We start from the raw sequence: 25,448 nt of genomic DNA, 5'->3' as shown, positions 1-25,448 counted from the left end.
TTTCCTTCTGACATTCAGCTACCTTCATTTTCAAAGGCGAATTTAATAACTTACGAAATATAGTCTTAGCTTTCCAATCAATTTATTCAGCGATTGCGAGACAAGATTAATAAGTGGAGACCTTCTCGCCAACCCTGTCCGATTAGCGAGAGAAATCACAGAAATTGAAAGAAAAACCTAGCTAATGTTTAAGTTTTATTCGTGTGCAGACACAGTCTTCAAACAAACTAAACATTTGGACACGGTTGCTTGCAGACCACCATGGCACCCCGGACTGAAGTGGATGGCTCGCAGAGTAGCTCTGGGACCACCGAAGAAGGGGACGATTCCAAACCGAGGGTGAACGGTGAGTACGGGGCTTCAGCAGCTGACTCCAGACTCCACAACCCTTGTCCTCACCGCTGCTTGCTGCTTGCAGCGCCAATCTCACTCTCATCACTGATTGCTCCTGTAGGAGACGAAAAGACCTCAAGGGACCGACCTGCTCTTCTTTCTGCTCATTCCACCACCGCCCTGGTTGGGAATGAACCTGACGATCCCTGGAAATTACCTCAACTGGAGAGTACCGGCGTCAAGTGGTCAGGTACTTTCACCCCCCCCCCCCCCCACCCCTTCCCTGGTGTCTTGCCACATCCGCCTTCTCGCCTGTTACCTGGCTGAAGCACTGACCCCTGACCATATTGTAATCATTCTTGTTGGCAGAATTGAATACCCAGAAGAAGGTGCTACAGGTGGTGATTGCGACGCTGAAGATCGTTTCACTCTTTGGATTTCTCTACCTCTTCGTCTGTTCGCTGGACATACTCAGCTCAGCCTTCCAACTTGTTGGAGGTGAGACTCCTGGGGGTCTCTGCCTGTCCATTTTATGTCTAGCTCTCAGATCAAGCAAGACAAGGGAGAAAATGGGTCAAGAAAAGCACGAAGCAGGCAGTTTTGTAGGATAGAATTAAAACTCCTCACTTAACAGTTTGGGCAATTTGTTGTGACTGGTCCATTCTCTCTCGATGCATTTTGGAAGGTGCTTGAAGGGAAACGAAAGCAACTTTATCAAAACAGCTTGCATTCGTTTTGCTTTATGGTCCCTTCTTGTCTCTCTTCCGTAGGTAAAGCCGCTGGAGATATTTTCAAGGATAACGCTGTCCTGGCAAACCCTGTGGCCGGCTTGGTTATTGGCATCTTGGTCACAGTTCTGGTTCAAAGCTCCAGCACCTCGTCTTCCATTGTAGTCAGCATGGTGTCCTCCGGCTGTAAGTACACGGTGTTTTCCAATCCATCATACCAACCTGGAGTTTTAATTTAAAAAATACAGTACTTCCAATTTGGGGAGTGAGTGAGGCAGTGTCAGTGATGCACACCTTCTTGCTGCCGGTCTCACCCCCTTTTCTTATTTTCTCCACTTCTTTTCAGTGTTAGGAGTGCGTTCAGCCATTCCCGTGATCATGGGAACCAACATTGGTACCTCGGTGACCAACACCATTGTGGCCCTAATGCAATCGGGAGATCGAAGTGAATTCAGAAGGTAAGCTATCCCCGTTTAAGTCCCGAGCCAACAGCAGCTCGGGAAAGGACTGGTAAACATGGTACTTGGCAAGAGAACAAGAGATAGATTGACACTGCAATTGGATGAAAGTAAGCAGATTCATAAACATCTTCTACAGGTGTATACGCCTCGCTTTGTTTTGTACTGTTCGTTCTAATAAATATAAGTGCACGACCCACACAGATGAGATTTATACAGAAAAGTGTGAAGTGAAAGATTTTGAAGGAAGGAAAGAAGGGAGACCCGGGATATACCTGTGCTTTGGACTGTAGTTGGGCAAGTTGCCAAATACTGACCAGTGAAGAGATTTATCAGAATGAAACCAAGGATGAAACAACTTGTCGACATGTAACGAAATCCACGGGGTTTTATTGGGGGGTGGGGGGCAGAGATCTTGTGGAGTTGTTTCAAACTCAATTATTTTAATTGGCGATATTTTAAAAAAGTGTTTGCGTGGTAGTTTCATCACCAGAGCCACCAGGCTCCTGAATGAATCTCAAAATAGCGATCTCACGCTGCCCTTGCTATATGCTAATTCTTCGTTCACTGTCAAGGACACACTGTAGTAAATAGGTTGTATTGCTATATGTATGTTAGAAATGGCTTGCTGGACTACTCACAAAATGAATCCTTCTCATTTAAACCTGTATAATGTGACAATAAACTTGAATTTGAACTTGAGAAGGACTGGTAAACATGGTACTTGGCAAGAGATAGATTGACATTGCAATTTGATGAAAGCAAGCAGATTCATAAACATCTTCTACAGGTAGTTGGCAAAAGGTCAGTAAGATGAATTAGGTGGTACTTTAAAATAATTGAAAAGTTGACATTAAGATCTAGACAGCAATATTATGAGTTGGGGGGAGAGCTCACAAAGTCTTGTCCTGGCAGGTGAGGGTGGAAGAGGCTTCGAGAACAATTAATCTGATTTGGACAGGGCAAGGCAACATCTCATATAAGCCAAAAGAAATAAATTATACATTTGAAAGGTTTTACAAGGAATCATATAAATCAGAATCAAGGGGTGATTCCACTAAAATAGATTATTTCTTGCTTGCATTGGACTTACCAAATTTGGATCAGGAAGTGCGAGAAAGGCTGAATGCCCCTTTCTCTAAAGAGGAGATTGCAGAGACCCTAAGCTCTTTGCAAGCTGGCAAATCACTGGGAGAGGATGGTTTCCCCACCAAATTTTATAAAGTTTCTTCTTTCTTTTTCTTCTTTGGCTTGGCTTCGCGGATGAAGATTTATGGAGGGGTATGTCCACATCTGCTGCAGGCTCGTTGGTGACTGACAAGTCCAATGTGGGACAGGCAGGCACGGTTGCAGCGGTTGCAAGGGAAAATTGGTTGGTTGGGGTTGGGTGTTGGGTTTTTCCTCCTTTGTCTTTTGTCAGTGAGGTGGGCTTTGCGGTCTTCTTCAAAGGAGGTTGCTGCCCGCCGAAGTGTGAGGCGCCAAGATGCACAGTTGGAGGTGATATCAGCCCACTGGCGGTGGTCAATGTGGCAGGCGCCAAGAGATTTCTTTAAGCAGTCCTTGTACATAAAGCAGGTACAAGGACTGCTTATAGAGTTTAAAGATCTGCTAATGCCCTTTCTTATGAAGGTGTTGGGTCAGGCGGCAAAGATGCATACCCTCCCAGAGTCTTTCTCAACTGCAATCATCACGGTGATACCTTAAAAAAAAGGCAGTGATCCATTGAGCCCTTCCTCATATAGACCCATCTTGTTATTAAATACAGATTATAAAATCATTACAAAAACATTAGCTAACAGGTTGGCAAAATATTTGCTGAATTTAACAAATCCAGATCAAGCTAGATTTGTAGAAAGGAGGCAGTCAGCAAACAATATAGCTAGACTGATTAATATAGTGCATCTGACACAGTCAGGAGTAGATCAGGAACAGCCACATATCTGGATGTGGAGAAGGCCTTTGACAGACTGGAGTGGGACTTTTATCAAGGTACTGGAGATATTTGGATTGTGTCAAACATTTATTAAGTGGATGAAGATACTATACTATAAACCCCAAGAAAAAATTATTACAAATGGGCAGATGTCCATAAGTGTTTCCATTGAGTAGGTCCAGTAGGCAGGGCTGTTCATTGTTTCCGGTGCTGTTTGTACTGGCAATTGAACCACTGGCAGAAGCCATTCAGCAGGATCCAGACATAAAGGAGTTCACGGTGAGCCAGGTGGAACACAAAATCAACCATTTTGCTGATAATGTGTTAGTGTATTTGACAAACTCTGGTGGGTCGTTGGCCATGCTGAAGACCACACTAGAGGATTATGGAAAAGTCTTGGGGTACAAGGTAAATCTGGATAAAAATGAAATTTTGACTTTGAATGGGGATTATAGACACTATCAACAGGGAAGTCAATTCAAATGGCCACAGGAAGACATTAAGTATTTGGGAGTAAAAATAGATAAAGATTTTTGTAACTTATACAAACTTAATTATCTCCCTTTGCTCCGGAAGAGGACCTTGATAGACAGTGGACAGATTTAACTTTATCAGAATGAAGATGATGCCAAGACTCCAATATCTTTCTCAGTCATTGTCGATTTCATTGTCCCAGGGATTCTTTAAGATGCTCAGCGAATGTGTCAGAAGGTTCCTGTGGAATGTTAAGGTGGCTAGAATCTCCATGGAAAAGTTGACATGGGATCACAATTTGCAGGGGAGGGGGGGGGTTAAAATGACCAAATTTCAAAAGAATTATTGGGCAGCCCAGGCACTCTTTGGGGATAGGAGGGGGGAGAGATGCCTCCCCCCTCCTGGACACGTATTGGGCTACATGCGATAAGTGGAAAGATGGGACACTAAATTAATTTCAAAGAAAACAGATGACCCCATACTGAAGCATATACTTCCGATATGGCAAAAAAAAAATCAATGTATTGGATGGAAGGTGGGGATATCTCCTAAAATGCCTTTGACCCAGAACAAGTTAATACCCTTGACTCTGGGTAATAAGATCCTGGACACCTGGTGCCAGAAAGGGATCAGGTGATTTGAGGATTGTGACAAACAACTGCAGGTCATGTCATTTGAGCAGTTGAGAAACAAATATGGTTTGTCTAATAGAACATTCTTTTGCTATCTGCAAGTAAGATTTTTTAAGAGAAAAATTAGGACCGTCTATTATCCTGTCTAGGTGTAGTAATGTGGAGATCCTAATTGGACAAGGGAATATGCATAAATTTATTTCTCGAATGTATTACATATTCCAAAGTGAGGACCTGAAGCCAGGCTTACGCAGGTCAAGGGAGAGGTGTGAGTCGACCTTGGGCACAATAATCAATGAAGAGTAGTGGCAAAACCTATGTCTGGATAGTGTGACTGGGATCATTAACTCCAGATACAGGTTGGTGCAATGCAACTTCTTGCACCAGCTGTACCTCACACCACAAAAATTACATTAATTAAAGACAGAAATTTTGGAAATGTGCTCTAGGTATGGTGTGGAGATTGGAACTCTAGTCCACTCCACCTGGCTATGAACAAAGGAGAGACCCTTCTGGGAGGACCTAGGGGACATTCTGAAAAAAATCACAAAAGAGGATTTTCCACAAGATCTGGTGTTGGTAGACATTGGAAACGTAAGTTTTAGACTGTCCAAATATCAAATTCATTTTGTGAAGGTCGCCTTGGCTGTAGCCAGGAAGTGTATAACAGTTAAGTGGAAGTCCGACTCTCAATTAAATACCACATGATGGAATATGCAAATACAGGATGAGATGGGTCAGGTGACAGAAGTATTGTGTGGGGGAGCACTTCGGGTCCAGTGATCATAGTACCATTAGCTTCAAGGTAATTATGGAAAAGGATAGGTCTGGGCCCAGGGTTGAGGCTTTTGAGTGGGGAAAAGCTAGGTTTGAAGAGATTACAAGGGGTGGATTGGGACAATTTGTTTTCTGGGAAGGATGTAATAGAGAAATGGAGGGTCTTTTAAAGGAGAGATTTTAAGAGTACAAAATCTTTATAAACCTGTTATGTTGAAAGGTCAGGTCAAAAGTTTGAGAGAGCCATGGTTCTCAAGGGATATTGAAAACTTGGTTCGAAAAAAGAGGGAGTACTACAATAAATATAAGAAACAGGGAAAAAAGGAGATGTTTGGGCACTATATTGAATGTAAAAAGAATCTTAAGAAAGAAATCAGAAAAGCTAAAAGGTATGAGGTGGCTATAGCAAGCAGTGTGAAAATAAATCCAAAGTGTTTCTACAAATATGTAAATAGCAAAGGAAAGTGAGAGACAAAATTGGTCCAATAGAGAATCAGAAAGGACAAATGTATGTGGAGCCAAAAGAGATGGGGGAGGTCTTGAACAATTTATTTTCCTCATTATTTACTGAGGAGAAAGATATTGAACTGTGCAGGGTAAAGGAAGCAAAGGGGGGTATATATGGAGACTATAGTGATTAAGAAAGAGGTAGTACTGGAGCTTTTGAAGCATATAAAGGTGGATAAGTCTCCAGGTCCTGACAGGATTTTCCCCAGGACCTTGAGAGAAGTTAGTGTGCAAATAGCAGAGGCTCTGGCAGTGATTTTCCAAATGTCATTAGAGACGGGTATAGTGCCGGAGAATTGGTGTGTTGCGCATTTGGTTCCTTTGTTTAAAAAAGGTTCGAGGAACAAGCCTAGCAATTATCGGCCTGTAAGTTTGACATCTGTGGTAGGTAAATTGATGGAAAGTGTTCTTAGAGATAGTATCTGTAAGTATATGGAGGGACAGGGTCTGATCAGGGACACTCAACACAGATTTGTGTGTGGAAGGTTGTGTTTGACCAATCTTGTTGAATTTTTTGAAGAGGTGACTAGGAATGTTGATGAGGGTAGAGCAGTGGATGTTGTCTTTATGGACTTCAGTAAGGCCTTCAATAAGGTTCTGCATGGGAGGTTAGTTAGGAAGGCTAAGTCCCTGGGTATTAATTTGGAGATAGTCAAATAGATTCAACAGTGGCTGAAGGAAGGTGCCAAAGAGTAGTAGTAGATAATTGTTTGTCAGGCTGGAGGCTGGTGACCAGTGGTGTACCTCAGGGTTCGGTATTGGGACCATTGTTGTTTGTCATATAATTTAATGATCTGGAGGATGGGGCGGTAAATTGGATTAGTAAATATGCAGATGATACTAAAATAGGGGGAATTGTGGATGATGAAGAGGGTTTTCAAAGATTGCAAAGGGATTTAAACTGCTTAGAAGAGTGGGCAGAAAGATGGCAGATGGTGTTTAATGCTGATAAGTGTGTGAGGTGCTTCATTTTGGAAAGAATAATTAAAGCAATGTGTGGAATGGGCTTCCGGGAAAGGTGGTGGAGGCAGGGTCAATTTTGTCATTTAAGAAAGAGTTGGATTCAAGAATGCAGTGGAGCAGAAAGATCTAGGAATAATGGTGCATTGTTCCCTGAAGGTAGGAGCGCATGTGGATAGGGTGGTGAAGAAGGCCTTTAGTATGCTTGCCTATATAAATCAGTGCATAGAATATAGGAGTTGGGAAGTAATGATGAAACAGTATAAGACATTGGTGAGGCCAAATTTAGAGTACTGTGTGCAGTTCTGGTCACCGATTTATATGAAGGATATTAACAAGATAGAAAGAGTGCAGAGAAGATTTAAAAAAAGGTTGCCTGGGTTTCAGCATCTGGAATACAAGGAGAGATAGAGCAAATTAAGTCTTTATTCCTTGGAATATAGAAGGCTGAGAGGGGATTTAATAGAGGTGTTTAAGATAATGAGAGGGATAGATAGAGTTGATGTGGAAAGGCTTTTCCCATTGAGTGTAGGAGAGATGGATACAAGAGGTCATGGGTTGAGAGTTGATGAGCAAAGGTTTAGTAGTAACATGAGGGGGAACCTCTTCACTCAGAGAGCAGTTACTGTGTGGAATAGGCTTCCGGGAAAGGTGGTGGAGGCAGGGTCAATTTTGTCATTTAAGAAAGAGTTGGATAAGTATATGGATGGGAGGGGGATGGAGGGATATGGTCAGAGTGCTGGTAAGTGGGATTAGAGGTGGGTATTTGGATCAGTGTGGACTAGAAAGGCCAAATTGGCCTGTTTCCGTGCTGTAATTGTTATATGGTTATACAATAGAATTGCATTCCCTTGAAGAAAATCACTGAGAATCTAAGGGGTAAACATGACATATTTGTTAAAGTATGGCAACCGTATCTGAAATATATGGGTATGTAGATTGACTAGCTCCCCCACCCTGTGAAATATGGATATTATACAAATATGGATATTATACAAATCTATCCCAGCAGGGAAAGGATTTGAGTTAAACCTTTGATTGTTTTTTTAAAGTTTTTTTTCTTTTATTATTTACTTGTGTAATTTAGTTAACTAGGTTGTTCTTTATTAGGTTTCATTGGGGTCTCTGAACCCCACTAGTATTTGTATAATGCATAATCAGATTGGTTATATGTTCAGGGGCGGTGGGGGGGGGGGGAATAAAATACAGACTCTGTACAGTTCTTGAATGTTGAAAAAGATTGTATTGGTTGTTAGAATTACTTTAGAATCTATAAAAAACAAAATAAAATACTCTATATTAAAAAAAATTAAATTCAACTCTTAAATTTATCTGAATTTAAAGACTGTTTTGTCAGGGTTCATAGAAAGATGTGGATAAAGGGTAATAATTTGGCCATCAATCATGTATTAATGATAAAGTTTATGAAAGTGCTAACCATGTTCATTTCCTTCCTAGAGCCTTTGCAGGTGCAACTATACACGATTTCTTTAATTGGCTCTCAGTGGTGATCCTGTTGCCAATTGAAGCAGTCTCTGGCTTTCTCTACCATCTCACTGGTGTTATTGTCAAGTCATTTGATATCAAGAGTGGTGATGAAGCTCCAAAGCTATTAAAAGTTATCACCGATCCACTTACGAAGCTTATTATACAGGTAATGGATTTGAATTGGATTCATGATTGAAACACTGGTCAAAATGATTGTTTACTTTCCTCCCTGAATCTTGCATGCATGGTGCCAGGCAAGTGCAGTGGGGCCAAAGCATTGTGTCCCTCCCAGGCCTTTGTGGTGGAACTTTGTGTAGGATAGCAGCTGTCAGGTCTCAGCTCTGTAGCTATTATCCTGGCCAGAAATATTGAGGGATATTTTGGATGCCTGCTGATTTACACAAACTCTTGAACCAAAGATCAGATTGGACTGAAGTTCACGTGTTATTTAACTAACTTCCAATTTCTCTCCTCTCCCTGTGCAAGCCCTAGTTTAGGGGTAATATTGTTATATCTAGATCATACCTTAGTGTAGCTGCTCCAACACATAATTGTTGTTCCAAATTGAGCAGCGGGGAAGCAGCAAAGGCAGAATTTAACAGAATACCATCGCTTTTGCTCTCCTTGACACCTGTTATTGTGATAAAGAAAACAGCCAAATATTCTTTAGCCATTCAAATTGTAAAAAAAAAGTTTTCCCTCCTTAACATCTTTATTGGTTATTATAGGTCATGATAAATAAGCCGTTATCAAATAGTTGTCCTGTTGAATCCAAGCATGTTGACAAGAGCTATTCGTTATTGGTACCAGGAATAAATTATAATTCCTTCGATCAGTGACATAATTAGGATCATTCCAAAGGTCAGTGGAATGGAAGGGTCAATAGGATAAAATTTAAAAGCCCACAATTTCCAGTTCTGATATAGCCACTTGATGAGCATGTTATTAGGCAGACTTTACAGTGTAGTGTTGAGAGGGTGGTGATACCAGTCCCATTTTTGGATGAGATTTAAAGAAAATCTTTTATTGCTATGTCTACATGGCGAATTTACAGAACTGGATGATCTTTGCACTTTCCATTAAAGGTTCTAAAGAGAAATGTGAAATCAGTTGAAAACAAAAAAAAACTCTTTGATCCCCCACAGAGCAGTGTGCTCATTGAACTATCTGCTCTGATGAGCAGACCAAATATGTCCAGTGGGAATTGCGCAATGTAATGATATTAAAAGGTAGCTTTATGAGAAGTTGTATTGTTTATTTGAGGAGGAATGGAACGTCCTGTTTACTCAGTGAAAAAAATTGTATACTATGTAATTTGGAAATGAAACAAAGAATAATTCTACATTTATGAAGACTGAATAATCTCTGACTTCGACTTCACATTATGAACATCATCACACATCTTACATACCATGCTGGGAAGCCAGGAATTTGTTCTTATTTTTACACAGGTGAAGGTAATCAACCACTGGGTTCATATCACTTTCCAAAAGAATAGTCCTATCAGTCCCATTCCCTCTCTACTTATTTCCCTATAGCTCAGCAACTTATCCTTTGTCACATACTCATCGACTCCTTTTTGATACTTTAGTGTAGATAAATGTAAAAAAAGAATCATTCATTATTAAGCCAGTTAACCCCCCCCCCCCCCCCGCACATCTTTCAGTCATGAGCCCAAAGCACCCAGCAGAAATCCAAGCAGTCATATGCAGTACAGCAAATACAGACAAAGTCATGATCAATTCCAGATCTCTAGTGGTGTGAAATAACAGTGCTAACTTCTGTGCCACGGTGCTAATTTTGCTGCCTCACAGATCCACCCACCTGGATTTGGGTGCAGTCTGTTTGGAATTTGCATGCCCCCTCCAAACCAGCTGGGTTTCAGAATCAGGATTTATTGTTATGAACAAGTGATGAAATCGTGGCAACATCAAAGTATAAACATTCATATTATAAACATCTTACAACATTACTATGCAAGAAATTTAAGTAAAAGTGCACAAAAAGTAAGGAAATATCTTTGGTTCCTTGATTATTCAGGAATCTGATGGTACTGGGGAAGAAGCTGTCCTTGTGCCATTGAGTGCTCATCTTTAGGTACCTGTACCTTTTTCCCAATGGTAGCAGAGTGAAGGCGGCATGGCCTGGGTGGTGGGGGATCTTTGTGTATAGAGGTTGCTTTTTTACCTCATGTAGATATCCTGGCTGGAGTGAAGTCTGGTGCCTATGATGTCTCAGGGTGACTTAACAACCCTCTGGAGTTTATCTTGTCCTAAGAGTTGGCACCTCCATACCAGACAGTGATGCAACCAGCCAGAAGGCTCCCCACAGTAAACCTGTAGATGTTTACAAGGGTCTTCAGTGACATACTGAATCTCTTCAGACACCTCACAAAGTATAGCTGCTGGCGAGCCTTTTTTGTGATTGCATCAACATAGAGGGTCCAGGACAAATCCTCAGAGATGTTGACACCCAGAAATTTGAAGTTCTTGGCCCACTCCACTTCTGAGCCCTTGATGAGTACCCCTGACTTCCTCATGAAGTCCATAATCATTTTCTTGGTTTTGCTGATGTTGAGTGCATGCTGTTGTCATTACACCATTCAACGAGCTGATCTATCTCCCTCCTGGACCCTTCCTCATTGCCATTTGTGATTCTGCTGACAACTGTGGTGTCATTGGCAAACTTGTAGATAGCATTGGAATTGTGCCTGGCCACACAATCATGGGTGAATGATGAGTAGAGCAGTGGGCTAAGCACTCTTCCTTGGGTGATCCAGTTTCTTACAGCCTCTCAAAAATATTCTGGGAAGTTAATTTATAAATTATCACAGTAATTTATTCCTTGGTGTCAGTAAGTGTCAAAAGGAATTTAACGGGTGGATGGGTGTATGAAAGAGGATATGTTGCAGAACTGAGGGAATGGAGTGAGTAATTGGACTGTTACTATGGATGCAATTGGTCAAATGACAGAAATACTGGAGGAACTCAGCCTGTCTTACAGAGTCCATAGAAAGTAAAGATATATTGGGAGGTACGGTTGGCATAGCGATTAGCGCAACACCTTTACAGCGCCAGCAATAGGAACAATGGTTCGAATCCTGTGCTGTCTGTAAGAAGTTTGTACATTCTCCTCATGTCTGCGTGGGTTTTCCCTGGAGGCTCTGGCTTCCTCTGACTGTTCAATACGTACCAGGGTGTAGGTTAATTGGGTATAAATTGAATGGCAAAAACTCATGGGCCATAATAGCCTTTTACCGTGCTGTATGTCTAAATTTAAATTTTAAAAAATTACATCAGTAAATATATTTAAGACAAGGTTGCATATATTTTTACATAGATGTGGAATTAAGTGATATGGCAGTCACAAGGCAAAGGGGCCAGGATGTACAGCTAAAGAGCGAGGTTGGGGCCCGTGAGAGCAGAGGACAGTGGCATTAGGTCGGACAGCACGTCAAGCGACGAGGTTGAGAAAGGTGATGGTGATGGTAGCCGAGGGAAAACTCTGTGAGGCCAGGAGGCTCGAAAGAGACTCACCTGGGACACAAAGTGGGGGTGGGGGGGCGGGGGGGGTGGGGGGGAAATTGGACCCCTCTCTGTGGAATGTAATGGAGGCATTGGCCTCATGAAAGATAGATTATTTAAGGCATTGGAGATGTAGAGCCCAGGCTATGGGAGAAAAGATAGATAAAGTACAAAATGCCCTCTCTGGTCTAATGGGGAGAATGAATGAGGTTGAGGACAGAATGAGTGCTAATGAAGACAAAATAAATAAAATAGAGGAGAAATTGGAAGTCCTAATGAGAGAGAGGGAGCACATCTGGACCAAGTCAGATACCCTGGAAAACTTTAGCCGTAGAAACAACATAACAATAGTGGGGTTAAAAGAGGATATTGAAGGAAGAAATTCATTTAATTTTTTTCAGACCTGGATCTCTGAAATACTGGGCAGGATTGTGCTGGGTGAAAAAGTAGAGGTAGAGAGGGTCCACTGATTTCCCCCCCGCCCTTCCAAAACCAAATCCTGGATAGAGACCCTGCTCAATCTTGGTAAATTTGCTGCGTTACCAAGTCAGGGAGAAGATTTTAAGAGTGGCAGCAATCAGTGCGAAAAAAGAGGGGGAGCCCAATGGAGATGGAGGGGTGGGGTGTAAAGTATCTTTTTGCCCTAATATTAGGCCAACACTTTTAAAGTCAAGGAAAGTGTTTGAAGTGGTAAAGCAAAAAGGTTATGAATGTGTGCGGCAGTACCAACCACCCTGATGATATTAATGCCGGGGGGGGGACAGAAAGTTTTTATCTGAACTGGGAAAGGCTTGACAATTCACTGAGGAGTTACCGGTCCTTGGTGGGGAAAGAAAAGTAATTGTAAAAATGGGGAATAAACTATGGCAAGCTAAGAAGCTGTTGTAAATAGTTACAGTATTTTGGCACAATTACATGTTATTGTTGGGTTTATGGAAAGGGAAGGGGGAAAGAAAAAAGGAAATGTACATAATGACAAGGGGGAAAAAGGAAAAAAAATGGTATCTGGGGTGATCGGGGGGAGAGGAGGAGAGGATTATGAGTGTGGGGTGCACAACCTATTGAAAGGGATGATGACAAATTAAGGGTAATGGTCACCAAAGGAGGGCGAGGGGTGGAATATGGACCGGGATGGGGGACTTGTTTGGGGTTAACCGATTGTTTCATTATAGTTTTCATTGATGTGCCTTTTTGTTTCTCTTTAGTTGAATTTTTGAGTCCTTGTTTTTTTACCCCCCAGGGTTTGTGGCAGGCCTGGCAGCCGGAGGCGATTGGCCGAGGATGATTGATGGGTTGGAATGGGAATTTGGGGTAGTGAAAGTGCGGAAGGACTACTATATGACTACCCTAGGGGCGATGGCTAAGAGCATAGTGTGTTAGCTTTAATGTTAATGGTCTAAATGGATATGTTAAGAGAAAAAGGGTCTTGACACACATTAAGAAAATGGGTGCAGCCTTGGCCTTCCTCTAGGAAACCTACCTGACTGTACAAGAGCATCAAAAGTTAAAAAGAAGGTGGGTGGGCCAGATAATAGCCTCCTCATTCAGTTCGAACTCAAGGGGGGTTGCAATCTTGGTAGGGAAAAGTGTTCCAGTGAGAGTGTAGGGTGTGACTACAGATAAAGCAGGTAGATTTGTATTGGTGCACTGCCAGATATATCCTGCACCTTAGAAAATGTAAATGCTCCCAATTTCAATCATGAAAAATTTATGAAGAATATTTTCCTGAGATTGGCAGAGGGAAGGGAGAACATTTTAGTTGGGGGAGACTTTAATTTTTGTCTGGATCCTGTCTTAGATAAGTCAACAAAGAAAATATCAAAAACAAAGGCAGCAAGAGCAACCATTGAGGGTATGAAAGAGCTGAATTTGATTGATATGTGGAGGTAGAAGCATCCAAAGGAGAGGGATTATTCCTTTTACTCAAGGCAGCATGACTCCTACTCTAGCATAGATTTTTTTGACTTCAGCCCATATAGAGGATAGGATCATGGAGGCTAGGTACACAGCAAGACTTCTCTCAAATCATTCTCCCTTGGTAATAATGGTTGAAATGCCAGACAAACAGTAAACCATTTATAGATACCATCTTAATTCATTGCTGTTGAGGAAACTGGAGTTTTGTAGTTTTGTAAGAATGCAAATAGTTAAGTTCTGTGAGGCCAACTCTACCTCTACTCCAGATAAATTCCTCCTATGGGGCACCCTCAAGGCGTATTTGAGGGATCAAATAATTAGATACACTAGAACAGTAAGGAAAGAATACGAGAAAGAGGTGAATGAATTAGAGCCAGAAATTGCCCATTTGGAAAAGGACTTCCAAAGATCGGGCTCAGAAGACCAATACAGGGCTATTACAAATATGAAGCTGAAATATAACACACTTCAAACGTACAAATGGAAAAGGCCATACTGAATTGGGGGAGAGAGCTCACAAAGTCCTTGCTTGGCAGTTGAGGATGGAGCGAGCCACAATAATCAGTGCAGTGCAAAATGGGAAAGACAGGGTCTCCTATAAACCAAAGGAAATTAATGATACCCTCTAAGAATATTATGAAGGTTTATATAAATCAGAATTGGTGGGGAGGACAGACTAAATTGGCAAGTTCTTGTCAAAAATAGAGCTGCCAAATTTGGACTTAGAAGAGCAGGAAGACTTAGATGGTTCCTTCACAGAAGATGAGATAGAGAAAGCACTGAACTAGTTACAAACTAACAGGTCACCAGGGGAGAATGGGTTTCCATCTGAGTTCTGTAAGGAATTCAAAGATTTACTGATGCCTCTTAATATGGAGGTAGTAAGCCAGGCAATAGAAGGCCCATGCGCTCCTGGATTCTTTTTCAATGGCAATTATTACAACAATCCTAAATAAAAGACTAAGATCCATTTTTGCCATCCTCTTATAGGCCAATATCATTATTAAACAAACCATAAGATAATAGCCAAAACCCTGGAAAATAAGTTGGCGAAGTATTTGCCAAAGCTAGTAAATAAAGATTAAGCAGGCTTTGTATCAAAAGACAGGCAGCAGATAAAATTGGTATTACACCTGGCACAAACTAGAAATGAGAGGAGTCTGGCCATGACCCTGGATGAAGAGATGCATTTGACAGACTGGAGTGGGACTTTTAATTTAAAGTGCTGGAGAAATTGGGGTTAGGGTCAACTTTTGTTAATTGGATACAGGCGCTATATCACGTGCCCAAGGCGAAAGTTGTGACTAACGGACAAATTTACTTAGCCTTCCCACAGACAAGTTCTAGGAGACAGGGGTGTCCATTATCTCCAGCTCCATTCATACTGTTGGCCAAAGCCATTAGTCAGGATCCATACATTAAGGGCACAAAGTAGACCAGGAAGAACACAAAATATTCTATTTGCTGATGATGTGTTGGTATATCTGACAGACCTAATGAAATAGCTGTCCAACTGTGCTCTACCCTGGAGGACTATGGGTATAAGATCAATTGAGATATGAGCGAAATTATGCCACTCACGTGAGGGGCCTATAGTCAATGCTAAGAGAACTGTTACTTAAAGTGGACACTAAATATAATCAAATATCTAGAAGTTAGAATAGATAATAATTTAAATAATTTGTACAAGTTAAATTGCACCCCCTTGCTGGGAAAAATCGAGGAGGACCTGAACAGGTCGATGTCCCTGCCCATAAGGCTAGTGGGCAGGGTCAACTGTATTAAAATGAATGTGCTGCCAAGACTTCAGTATCTATTCCAGACACTGCTCGTAGCATTGCCCCAGTGTTTTTTTTTCCAGAACCTGCTTTCACGGATAAGAACATTTTTATGGAATGGGAAAGTAGCTGGAGTCTCTATGGAGAAATTGACCTGGAATTAAAGTCTGGGCAGTTTAAGGATGCCAAACTTTGAAAAGTTATTATTGAGCAGCCCAGTCAAGACACATCTCCTCACTCTTCGAGAGAGGGGAGGTGCCATCCTGGGTACAAATTGGTCTGCACTTGGTGGGCGAGAAGGTGGCAGAGGATTTCATTTATACATGGGATGCTAAATTGCTATCTGGAAAATCTGACAGCCCCACATTGAAACAAATTATTCGCATTTGGAATAACATTAACCAAAATTTAGGAATAAACGTGGGGCTGTCCCCAAAAACACCCCTGACTCCAAATCAATTAACACTTTGATGGTAGGTAACAAGATCCTGGACATCTGGCGCTGGAACGGCGTCAGGTCTTTAGAGGAATGTTACGAGCAGGGGCACCTAATGTCATTTGAACAACTTAGACAGAAATATAATTTATCAAATAGGACATTCCACTGCTACCTGCAGATAAGATATTTTCTACAGGACAAATTAAGCCCAACCATGCCCTTATCAAAGTGCAATGACATAGATACCATACTTCGAAGGGGGGACACACAGAAATTCATTTCAGTAATATTTTTCCTCCTGCACGTGGAAGGACCTAAATGAAGCCTTCATAAATCAAGGCAGAAATGAGAGTTGGTCCTAGGAATAATGATACTTCTGTTTTTACAAGAGAGGATACAAATAACCTCCCAAGGATGTTGGGAAACATAGAGACTAATGCAAGGGAGGAACTGAAAGAAATCAGTATCTCTAAGGACATGGTCTTGGGGAAATTGATGGGATTGAAGGCAGATAAATCCCAAGGGCCTGATAATCTACATCCTAGGGTACTTAAGGAAGTGGCCATTCAGATAGCAGATGCTTTAAGAATTATTTTCCAGAACTCGATAGACTCAGGATCAGTACCCATGGATTGGAGGGTAGCTAATGTTACCCCACTATTTAAAAAGGGGTGTAGAGAAAAAGCGGGGAATTATCGGCCGGTGAGCCTTACATCAGTAGCGGGCAAAATGATGGAATCCATTATTCAGGATGTAATAGCGGAGCATATGACTAGCAGAGAAGGGATCGGACAGAGTCAACATGGATTTACAAAAGGTAAATCGTGCTTGACAAATCTATTGGAATTCTTTGAGATGGTGACAGGTAAAATAGATGGGGGAGAGCCAGTGGATGTGGTGTACCTGGACTTCCAAAAGGCCCTCAATAAGGTCCCGCATAAACGACTGGCTTACAAAATCAAGGCTCATGGGATTGGGGGAAAAGTATTGATGTGGATTGAGAACTGGCTGGCAGGTAGAAGACAGAGAGTTGGGATAAATGGCTCATTTTCTGAATGGCAGGCGGTGACCAGTGGGGTGCCACAGGGATCTGTTCTGGGACCCCAGCTGTTCACAATTTACATTAATGATCTGGATGAGGAGATTGGATGTAATATCTCCAAATTTGCAGATGACACTAAGCTAGGAGGGGTTGTGTGCAAGGAAGAGGGGGTCAGGAAGCTCCAGTGTGATTTGGATAAATCGAGGGATTGGGCAGATACATGGCAAATGCACTACAATGTGGATAAATGTGAGGTTATCCACTTTGGTAATACAAACCGGAGGGCAGATTACTATTTGAATGGCAATAGATTAAGAGATGGGGAAGTGCAGAGAGACCTAGGGGTACTTGTACACCAGTCTCTGAAGGCGAGCATGCAGGTACAGCAGGCGGTTAAAAAGGCAAATGGTATGTTGGCCTTCATATCAAGAGGGTTTGAGTATAGGAACAAGGATACCTTACTGCAGCTGTACAGGGCCTTGGTGAGACCACACCTGGAGTATTGTGTGCAGTTTTGGTCACCTTATCTAAGGAAGGATGTTCTTGCAATGGAGGGAGTGCAGAGGCGATTCACCAGGCTGATACCTGGAATGGCAGGAATGACTTATGAGGAAAGATTGCGCAAATTGGGATTGTACTCGCTGGAGTTTAGAAGATTGAGAGGGGATCTCATAGAGACATATAAAATTCTGGCAGGACTGGACAGAATGGATGCAGATGGGATGTTTCCAATGATGGGAAAATCCAGAACCTGGGGCCATGGTTTGAGGATAATAGGCAAACCATTTAGGACAGAGATGAGGAGGAATTTCTTTACCCAGAGGGTGGTGAATCTGTGGAATTCATTGCCCAGAGGGCAGTAGAGGCAGGTTCATTAAATATATTTAAGAGGGAATTAGATATATTTCTTCAGTATAAGGGTATTAAAGGTTACGGAGAGAAGGCAGGGACGGGGTACTGAACTTTAAGATCAGCCATGATCTCGTTGAATGGTGGAGCAGGCTCGAAGGGTGGAATGACCTACTCCTGCTCCTATCTTCTATGTCTATGTTTTCTATGAGCGATGCTGCTCTGACCTGTTTCGGACCAACATGACTGCAATCATCAATGCACGGTATAGGCTGGCACGATACAATTTTTTTGCTCCAGCTATACCTTATGCCGCAAAAGATTAATAGATCTAAACCAGAATTATCAGACCAATGCTTTAGATGCGAAATTGAGACAGGGATCTTTGTGCATGCAACCTGGACATGTACTAAGGTGAGCCCCTTTTGGACAGAATTAGGTGAAGTCCTAGGGAAAATTATAGGTGAGGAATTCCCACAGGACTCGGAGTTGTTCCTGTTGTGTAATATAATGGACATAAGACTTAAAATGAAGCTATCCAAATTTAAAATTCAATTTGTAATGATTGCATTGGAGGTGGCCAGGAAGTGCATAGTGGTTACCTGGAAGTCCGACTCTTGTTCGAGCATTATGCAAGGAGATGCAAGGGTGTGTTCCCCTGGAGAAAATCATGTATAACTTAAGGGGGAGGTATGGCACTTTCCAAAAGATTTGGCAACCATGCCTAAACTTAATAGGAGCACGGTTGTAAGGAGAACTGCTGTGCCTTGCTGCTCTGCCTTCCCTGCTTCCTTCTCAGTTTTGGGGGGCGAGGAGGGGGTTGCCTTTCTCATTTCAGCTGGGTAAAGTCAGGAAAAGAATCAGCCTGGACCCAGGCCGCTATGCCATGACAAACCTATAAATTTGGACTCAACAGAGAAATCTGTAGAATGGATTTGGATAAGTTGTAGTCAGTGATATTGTTGAAAGCTTGTTGAGTCCAAGTTTGGAAAATTATAAATAAAATATTTATATAAAATACTCCTACTCCTATTTCTTATTACCCACGTTTCAAGCATGAGCCCCTCCTCAAGGTAATATATCTTTACCTCCTATGGATGCTGTGAGACTGTGAGTTCTTCTAGCACTTCTGTGTTTTGACTACAATCACAGCTTCTGCAGATTTTCATGTTTCATTTTGTGTCCAAGAGATACAAATACTTCATTCTTCTTCTGGTATTTCATTATTTTATGCAGAATCCTTGCAAGTTAAACTCCACAATGGAATGGTATTTTAAGTTTCAAATTTGTTATTCTTCCTTTATCCCCGTTCATATTTTGAAAAAAAAACTGCAACGTTTGCGGAGGTTGCAATGAAAAGATGGATAGAGTGGCTGTGCTTGTGTTTATTTTCCAACCACTGTCCTGGAATCTTTGCCCCATGTTTTTTCCTTTCAAATCACACATTCCTGTAAGTCATTCTTCAAGACCAATATCAAACCTCGGCCTCTGCCCCTGGTATATCTTTAAATGGCTCAGTGTCATATTTTATTGATGAAAGTCTTATGAAAGACATTGGAATTCTCATGAAAACAATATTTAAATGCAAGGTGGTGAATATAGGAACACAGGTAAAAATATCACAGGAGAACTTTAATTCAATTGTTTTCTTTTAAATCGAGTAATATCAAAGGCTGATATTGATATTAACTGTTGAATTTCTGTCAAAGCTCAACAATTTTAATAGCATGTATTGGGAAACAAAACATAATATCCTTACCTCATCTGATTCCTGTCCTAGACTAAAAATGATGACACTTAACTGCCTTCACATGAGGATATGCAAGCAGCCCGCCTGATTCAAAAGGTCTATATAAGTACAATAAATAATATCCTTGCTTGTGTCCCAAGAATACTTTTTTCATAGACATTAATTTCAAACAAAAGTCAATATTGGAGTATTTTTGATATATCTAAGTTATAAAATAATTATTTCATTTCAGCTGGACAAATCTGTGATAAATGATATAGCAACAGGGAATCCAGATGCAGCAAACAGAAGCCTTATTGAACAATGGTGCAAGACCACAACTAAAACGGCAAGTTCAGATTGATATATTAAAGCATGAAGATGAAAATTAGTACAATTTATTTTTCAATAAAGGAGTGGTGGAAGCAGACTGTAAAGGCTATTTACAAGCTGCTTTTGGAGTTGTGGAATTAATGGGAGCGAGAGGGTTGGGTGGAACCTCTTTCTATGGTTTTCTGACTCCTAAATTTGCCCAGATGAAGAGGATTTGGTGACGGCGTGGGGGGGTTAAAGAATGTTTGGAAGCTTGATGGTGTGATGTTATTTTTGGTGACAGAACCTTTGGCAACCTAAATTCTTCCAGAACCCATGCTGCCTCCTGCTCAATTTAGGTTAATAGTACAGAGTACAGTCATGGTAGAGAAATGTTTAAGAAACAATAATTGTACTTGGGTTGTAGTGTTGGATCCAAACACAAGTTTTTGCTCAAATGAAGAGCTCTTTTAAAAGTGGACATTTTAATTTTTATTTGCTGCATGCCTTTGCCACTGCTTTCTCTTCTTCTAATGTGGCTGTATGTTGTTCCACTCAAATTACATTGCCTGCTCAGAATGGTGTTGCGGAGTATTGAGTTCAAATAGTTTTTATCTTAGATTTTGTAGAGGATCTGCTCCAGAACCTATGGAAGACTGGTTTTAAAGTGATGCAGTTCCTGGCTCTTCCTGTGACCTTCCCACCCCCAACTCTTCCACGCCCATTTGTTATATTTTGTAAAATAAATAACGATGAATGATAGTTCATTATGGCATTGGACCAGATAGTATAAAAATGAGAAAATAATTTAATGTGGTGATCCAGTGTCAAAAGGAATAAATCAACTAATGAAAAAAAAAATGCAGTTTATAATCTAAGTGGAGGAAGACAGGGATGAAAATAAAATAACCAGAATGAAAAGTTAAGTAAAATACTAAGATAAAATTAATGCTGTTGCTATATATAAAAGCATGATAAAGAACTTAAAGGATTATGATTATGGAAATTGGCAAAAAAAGAATCCTTTTCAGAGAGAGAGAGAATATAAAAGAAAGACCTTGCAAGATTAATAGTTCAGTAGAATTTGGTATTCCTAATGGAGTTGTGTAAAGTTTCAATGGAAAAATAGGTTACTGATTACTGAAATAGTTATTTCTTGCTTATAGGTTGAAAAAAATGTGACTGTCGTCAGTGAACTCAATTGCACATCACCTGAACTTTGCTGGAGTGATGGCAATTACACTTGGACTTGTAAAAATATATCAGAAACAATAAATGTTCAAAAATGTAAGTGAATGTTAATATCATTTTTTTTGTATTTAAGAAACTAAATGCAAATTTTCAGAATTGTATATAAATATATATAAATGGCATAGTGCAGAATACTGGACTAGATATGAGTAGATTCAATTACTGCAAGGCCCTCTTTAAAAACTGCCAAAGCTTTTCCTTTAGCCCGTATCAATTTTTGGCTTGTTGTCAACTTTTAACTCATTTCTCTTGCGTGAATCACCTTGGGATTTATTTTCTAATTTTATGCAATATAAATGAAAAATTCTCTCCATCCACTGGTCTCTATTGGGAAATACCAAAAGGAGTTTTAAAATTATGGTTGCAATACTCTATAAAGTATTAATACTGGACATAAGGATATTTAGAAACATTTCAGTACATTAATGAGAAAATTAACAGATGCTGCTTCTGGTTTACTTTTTTTCATTTTAGGTCATCATCTATTTGTAAATACAACTATATCAGATTTGGGGGTTGGCCTCATCCTACTTACAGGCTCCTTGGTTATCCTATGCACTTGCTTAATACTTATTGTCAAACTCCTCAACTCTATGCTAAAAGGACAGGTTGCTACTGTTATCAAAAAAGTTATTAATACAGGTAAATGGATAAAAGTTTAATATCTGGCATAAATTCATTTTCTTCATCTTTATTTGCATGATCTGTTGTTTGTCATTACATTTTGCCTCTTCCAATTGGTGCTCTTCTATATGTATTGTTTCTGAACTTAAATAATTTGCTATAATGTGGCGGTGTGAGCAGTGGAAGAAACACAGCCACCATGTTGAGGGTCGTTAACGACAGTTTTTATTCAAATTCAATGCCCCCCTTTAAGGGCAGCATGAGCTCAGTCACCTGGTGCGTTGTGACATCATAATCGCTGCCCAGGGTGCAAGGGACGCTGGAGTCAGAGAGAAACCTCTGACGACGCCATTTCCCCATGGCTGCCCCGTCATGTGGCGATACAAGCGGGGCCGGTTTGCCATGAGGATGTGCGCTGCCACAATACAGTATTTTGCCATGCAAGACATTTAGATATTGAAGACTGTGAACACTCATGGGAATTCTGGGTATTTATGAACTTGAGGCTTATTATTTTTGTGAATATTAAATTATTTTAAAATACAAATTTATATAAAAAGCAGGAAATAACTTGCAGTACCTTTTTAATTTTATAGCTTATGCATTCCTGGAGTGAATTTGTGCAATTTACAAATGACGGGTTGATTTAGCAACTGAAATCAATGAAAAGAAAGAAATTAAAATGTGCAACAGTGCTCTCTTATAGTTACTGCAAGGCAAATTATTTCTAAGTTAACTAAATTAATTTGATGATTTTTATTTGGTGTAGCTTGTATGTTGTAACATTTCAACATTTAAAAAAATTGATTCTGTTTTGTTAAAATAAGACATTAAACAGAGAGCTATTTGGTATTAAAATTTTCCCTGCAAGTTCCAGATAAGTTGATGCCTTCACATAAGATAAAACGATACTTAACAATCTTGTATCAATACAGTTTAATTATACCTTTCTAAAGCCAATTCTAAAAATAATTCCAATAAATGAAAGAGGTCTGGCCAATTCATGGCTACTGTAGTAATAAAACTTTAATAAATGTATATATTTTTGGGCAAAGACAATTTCATTGTTGTGTGAGTTTATCTCTGAATGAGTTATGTAATCTAAATACTATCTTTGTAAACCTGACTTTTAATTATTTGAATAGAGTAAAATTTAGTCTTCATGTCAATATCCAATGTACATGCAATAATATAAAAAAAATACATTATTTATTTCACAATTATTGATATGTAGACATTTCTTAGAAACAAAAGAACTCGATCATTTAAAGTCTGATCCTTTTTTCAGATTTCAAATATCCATTTGGTTGGGTAACAGGATATATAGCCATTGCTGTGGGTGCTGGAATGACTTTTGTTGTTCAAAGCAGTTCAATTTTTACCTCTGCCCTTACTCCATTAGTTGGTAAGTTTTGAGGGAACATTTTTGCAAATATAGAATGAAAAAATTCAAGTATTTCTCATTTTTGTGTTATCTGTAAATGTTTTGCTTTTTTTAAAAATTCCTGGTAGGAATTGGTGTGATAAGTATTGAACGAATGTATCCTCTTACCCTGGGTTCCAATATTGGTACGACCACAACAGCTATTATAGCGGCTCTTGCCAGTCCAGGAGAAACCTTAGGCAACTCTTTACAGGTAAGCCTCCAAACAGACAAGTGGGTTTTAATATTTGTATTTTAAGTGCTCTGCATTTGTTTATCTGCCAATCCACAGGTCTGAATTAATCATTAGAAAACATGAACATCACTTGTATGTCCTTTCCCAAATATGGAAACAGCATTTGAATCGTCCCAGAATTAGATGAATTAGATCCAATTTCAGGTGTCTATATTTTAATTTGTTAACCCAGAAATCACTTCAGGTTTTGCACGGATTGATTCGCTGGGATGTTCACCAAATACAATAGTCCAGGCTGACTTTTCATCCTTACCTAGAGCTGCTGAAGTCAACCGAGCAGTCCCAATTGCCATTTACACAAAATCAGCCAACATTACTGAAAAGTATAAATTTATGCATTATGAAAGAAAATTTGATAACTCGATTCAAGATATGTTACACAGGTACTTGGGAGGAGGACAAGTTTCTGTCACGTCACCCTGAGTTTGTGGCGGGAGCAGATTCATTAATGATTTTCAACTTTTGAGAAGGAGAAGTTTACATTTGGACCATTATGGAAAGAGCAGGAAAGTGGAAGAGGGATTGATAAAATGGCCTTTTCAAAGAGCTGGCATGGGCAGTGTGGTGATGTGACCACCAGCCTACTGCAGGTGGGGGTGGGGGTAATCTCTGTACCAGCAGGAAGACCACCTAAGCGGCTGACTCCACCTGGCCGGCTGTGAATCAGCCGACCTGAAGATAGAACTGAGCCGGTCCCTCCTGAGCCAGTCACACAGGGAGCCACCAAGGCATGAACTGGCGTTTTACTGGACTTTTACTGGAATAAAGCCTGTTGTGCAGTCTTCTGAGTTTTGTGCTTGCTTGCTGTTACCTCAGCGCACCACAGGCAGAGAGAAACACAAAGGCTGCAGATGCTGGAATCATGAGCCAACCAAGAATTACATCCAAATGTAGAAATGGACAATAAAGGGTTATAAACATTGACTGACCATTTCTACCTATGGAGAATGTCTCTCCTGTTGAATTCTTTGTTTGCTGGCATGAGTAGGTTGGGCTGAATATCCATCCTCCAGCTTTCAAAGTTGCTTATAGCACAGAAGGAGCCCATCGTTTAAGCTGATCCAGAGATCAATCCTATTCTTCAATAACCCTGTAAACAGCTATCTCATGTACATCCTTGATTTTTTTTCCACCAGTCACCTACACTAGGGGTAATTTACATTTGCCTAATAACCAGCACATCTTTGGTAAGTGAGATGAAGGTACCTGGGGGAAATCCATGCAGAGACAGGGAGAATGTGCAAGCTTCACACAGACAATACTGGAGGTCAGCAGTGAACCCGCATAACTACCTGCTATATCACTGCACATGTTAGGCTATCATTCTAAATCACTTCACTTTTGGTTCTATATTGCTGAAACCCAAAACTCTTCAAAACATCAGATTTGGGCTTTCAAAAATTGTAAAATAAGTGCTGCAAGATCCTGAAAATGAAAGACTTAAAAAGGACAACTTTCATGGTCATGTTGTGATGTTCAATATATTGGAGATTATCTGAAGCAAGAATCTAAATACACATAATCTCTAATAGCTCTAGCAATGGTAAAGGTCAATATTTAATTATAGTTCATTAAGATTGAGAATGTATTTTAAATGTCTATCAATGTCTTTTTTTTATCTTTATAGATTGCTTTGTGCCATTTCTTTTTTAATATCTCTGGAATCATCATTTGGTACCCCATACCATTTATGCGCCTGCCCATTCGTCTAGCCAAAGCAATGGGAAGCCATACCTCCAGATATAGGTGGTTTGCAGTTTTCTATTTGATTATATGTTTCTTGATACTTCCTCTGATTATATTTGGGCTGTCAGTTGCTGGTTGGCAGGTTCTGACTGGGGTAGGTGTGCCTGTTGTATTTTTTATAATCATTATAATTGTTATTAACATTATGCAAATGAAATGTCCGAGGTACTTGCCAAAGATATTACAAACATGGTGCTTCCTTCCACTTTGGATGCATTCCTTGAGACCATGGGACGGAGTAGTACAGCGTGTTACAAACTGTTGTTCT

General features: G+C 40.3%; 2 protein-coding genes across 2 annotated transcripts; both read left to right on the top strand.

Annotated features, from left to right (window-relative positions):
* The first annotated feature begins 261 nt into the window (after positions 1 to 261).
* On the top strand, positions 262 to 21,175 carry LOC138756710 (sodium-dependent phosphate transport protein 2B-like). Its single transcript, XM_069923100.1, has 7 exons — positions 262 to 583; positions 703 to 831; positions 1,104 to 1,247; positions 1,408 to 1,519; positions 8,261 to 8,456; positions 19,822 to 19,917; positions 21,047 to 21,175. Exons 1-7 carry the CDS (start codon positions 262 to 264, stop codon positions 21,173 to 21,175), a joined length of 1,128 nt encoding a protein of 375 aa, XP_069779201.1.
* Positions 21,176 to 21,632: 457 nt separating this feature from the next.
* Positions 21,633 to 24,205, top strand: LOC138757525 (sodium-dependent phosphate transport protein 2B-like). Its single transcript, XM_069925026.1, has 4 exons — positions 21,633 to 21,773; positions 23,044 to 23,160; positions 23,268 to 23,392; positions 23,818 to 24,205. The coding sequence occupies exons 1-4, from the start codon at positions 21,725 to 21,727 to the stop codon at positions 23,881 to 23,883; spliced, it is 357 nt and encodes a 118-aa protein (XP_069781127.1). The 5' UTR covers positions 21,633 to 21,724; the 3' UTR covers positions 23,884 to 24,205.
* Positions 24,206 to 25,448: the final 1,243 nt, after the last annotated feature.

This window comes from Narcine bancroftii, chromosome 3 (genome assembly GCF_036971445.1).
Source record: "Narcine bancroftii isolate sNarBan1 chromosome 3, sNarBan1.hap1, whole genome shotgun sequence".
NCBI classification, from domain to species: Eukaryota; Metazoa; Chordata; class Chondrichthyes; order Torpediniformes; family Narcinidae; genus Narcine; species Narcine bancroftii.
This window is presented reverse-complemented; position numbering and strand designations above follow the sequence as displayed.